Source organism: Olea europaea, unplaced genomic scaffold, assembly GCF_002742605.1.
Source record: "Olea europaea var. sylvestris unplaced genomic scaffold, O_europaea_v1 scaffold589, whole genome shotgun sequence".
Classification (NCBI taxonomy): domain Eukaryota; kingdom Viridiplantae; phylum Streptophyta; class Magnoliopsida; order Lamiales; family Oleaceae; genus Olea; species Olea europaea.
The window spans coordinates 321,166-324,427 of NW_019264231.1; the positions used below are offsets into that span (position 1 = coordinate 321,166).

The following is a 3,262-nucleotide window of genomic DNA, read 5'->3' on the forward strand; positions in this document are numbered from 1 at the left end:
TCACAAGCAAGCTGGGAATGAATAATATCTATTCATCAGCTTAAAGAAGAGTGTAAGAACATTGATGATATCCTGAATATTAGGAAATCCGTGTATTTTAGGAAACAAATATGTATCGGAAATCAGTACAACTGTAAATATTTCAAAATTATAGTCCAGTCAGTTACCACTAGGTTAATCCCTTGATTGAAGGGAGTGATATATTTAGTCTTTTCCAAAATTAGGTGACATGTCATGTATATATATTCTCTCTTTTCACCACAAAACTAAAAGGTGCAAGATGGGCCTCTTAGATATGTGATCTTACACAGCATTTAACAACAAAAGCAGCATCATGTACTGAAATATATAAAAGCATTAGTAGTTACAAAGTACACAAGTAAAATGAGTTTACCTGGGATGGTGCCTGCTAATCAAGCTTTGCATTAACTTGTCAGCAGATGAGTTTCCATGAAGAAGTGGCAGTTTCTGCTTCAAATAACTTCCCACGTGACAAGTTGTATTTGATTCAGTCATAACAACAGTCTCTTGAACCAACTCAGGCGTTGTGCCAGCAGTTGTATTTGATTCAGTAATATCTCCAGTCTCTTGAACCAGCTCAGGCTTTGTGTCCAAAGCTATATTTGATTCAGTAATAACTCCAGTCTCTTGAACCAACTCAGGCATTGTGTCAGCATTTTCATCATCGCCAAAGTCAAACAGATGCAACATTTCCTCTTTAGACATTGTTCTATGTACCTGTTGCCTATCAACCACCCTTGCTGCAAGACCTTCCTTAGTCACCTGTTGAATTGTTCTTCAGTAAGCTATTATATGGATTATGAACTCATGCAAAATCACTTTCATCTCTCACTACCTGACGCTTATAAATTTTTTCCTCCATTGTTCCGTGTGCCAGCAAACGATATGCAAAGACAGACTTTGTTTGGCCATATCTGCACAGCACGAAGTGCTATACATTAACACACTTCAACTGTGTTTACATATTTGCTAGAAAGAAGATTGTGACATAAACACACCTCCAAACCCGATATATAGCTTGAAGATCATATGTTGGGTTCCAAGAGCCATCGACAATAATTACTCGGTTAGCAGCATGAAGGTTGATGCCAAGAGAGCCAGCCCTTGTAGATATCAAAGTGCATTTGACCCTTCTATTTGAAGGCTCATTGAACCTCTCAACAAGTTTCTGCCTCTCAAAGCTCTCTGTTCGTCCATCAAACCTGTTGTAGATGAAGCAAGAAAACAAATGAATCTTCTATCACAATCATGAAAAGAAAGATTTTTCAGTTGAATGAAATCTATATGGAGACTTCAACGATGTCTTGAGTCACTAAAATACCTGTTACAACAACAGCACATAAACATATACAAGGAATAACCAAGAAACATGATAATTAACAAGAAATATATCCATTTAAGATTTTCTAATGTCTGTTAATATGGCATGGCAACAAAAACTTCGAGATTGGAAATTTATTAAATAATTTCATCACTCGAGTTACTTGTGACTTAACATTTCTTTGTTCCCTGGCACAACAAAGAGGAATTGAAGCTCACTAATCAAGCTCATACAACTGCTACAAACTAAAGTTGACAAGTATTAAGTCATTAAAGAGGACCGGGTCAATTGCATTCTACAGAAAAGTATCTCCATCCATCACAATGAGAGTGGTTTTCACGAAAGGATAACTAATAAATCATGCTATCAAGTTAAAAATGGTATATACCAAAATTATACCTTGGTGAAGACATTATTTCTTTAGGTGATTGACTCTGTGTAGAGTTAATATGTCATCTTATTTTTTGAGCCCATAACAACTTTGTGAGGACCATTCCATGCCATTAATATAAGAAAATAAATGGCATAGACAATACCCAGTATGATAGGAAAATGCACATTACAAATTAATTAAATATCAAGGAGCGCAAAAAGTTGATGACTCCAAAACTAAATAGTAACGTAAAATGAGTTACAACAATTTTTATTTAACTACCACAAAGGATATATTAGTTTTCGAATGCTTATAATGCTGTATACACACCTGTACCAGTCCTTCCCTTTTTTCCAGCATTTTCCCTTTTTCCCAGGACGAAGCAATTTTGAAAGATAAAACTCGATTAGATCCAAAGTTGATAGACTCTGGCTAAAAACCAGGGCCTTATCACCCATACTGGAGCTCATTTTTAGGATATCAAGTAGCAAAACCATTTTGCCACTGTAATCAACCTCCTTATAGTTATTTTCCTGAAGGAGATCTCGCCACCAATCCTGTTAGCAGAATGTCCGATTAAACAAATTAGGCAAAGAACAAGGAAAGGAACTCGAAGTAATTGAGCAGGTAAATTACATGGTTATCAATATATAAACAAGGTACAATTAATTCAGGGATGACTTACCAGACAACACAAAAAATGGATACTATTATGCATACAGCATTATATCAAGCAAGACAATTTTCCCTTGGGGAGGGGGGAAGAAGGGCACATAAAGAAAGAGGTGCACACACCTCATGAAGAAATCCATTATCATTTTTCCTGGGAGGATTGACCTGCTTCTCTGCAAGAAACATGGGAACCTCAATAATATATAGCACGAAAAATGAGAGAGAGAACCTATTGAGGGCACGTGAAAGAAAATGCAAACAGCAAGTCAGAAACATCATCACTGCTTGTCTCAGGTAAATGTCAATATTATAAAGTCCAGATCCACTAATATAGTAGAATAATGGAAGTACAAAGATTTTTTTTTGATAGGTAATAATGGAAGTACAAAGATAGAAGAAAGAAGTATCAAAAGGGAACTATCAAAGCAAGTGTTAGTAAAAGACTCACCGTGAAGTAGCGGCATAAAAAGAAGTATTCACACAAGAGAAGATTGATAGATGCATAGATTAGGATAAGTGTTGGAACTAATATTTAACATTTAGTTTAGAGGAAGAAGTCAAGTTAAAATCATGGGAATGAGGTAAGTAAAAAGGATATGACCCTTTTTCATTGGCATAGATGAGTGGAAAGACAGGATCATGTAACTGCCTAGACATATATATATGCAACACGTCTTTGTGGACTTGAGTATACAAACAAGTAGATCTTTGACATGCACCCTTGTGTGTCAAGGCTAGCATCCCACACAGACACCCTATTTCAATAAATCACTTGAGTGTGATACAGCTATCACATGGTTTGTTGACATGGATGTCACAGTATATCGACACAATTAAAAAAAAAAAAGGGGGCAGGGGGGGGGGGGGGGGGAAAA

At 36.3% G+C, this 3,262-nt stretch overlaps 1 protein-coding gene across 1 annotated transcript in view; it reads right to left on the minus strand.

Moving 5' to 3' along the window:
- Window positions 1–372: 372 nt before the first annotated feature.
- Window positions 373–3,262, minus strand: part of LOC111389416 (protein CHROMATIN REMODELING 20-like) — a 5,724-nt gene continuing 2,834 nt past the window's right edge. Inside the window, exons 2-6 of the mRNA XM_023014338.1 lie at window positions 2,511–2,804; window positions 2,046–2,272; window positions 1,020–1,223; window positions 857–935; window positions 373–783 (exon numbers count right to left, since the gene is read on the minus strand). Coding sequence (XP_022870106.1) covers window positions 391–783; window positions 857–935; window positions 1,020–1,223; window positions 2,046–2,272; window positions 2,511–2,804 — 1,197 coding nt within the window. The 3' untranslated portion in view covers window positions 373–390. The remainder of the gene's footprint in view (window positions 784–856; window positions 936–1,019; window positions 1,224–2,045; window positions 2,273–2,510; window positions 2,805–3,262) is intronic.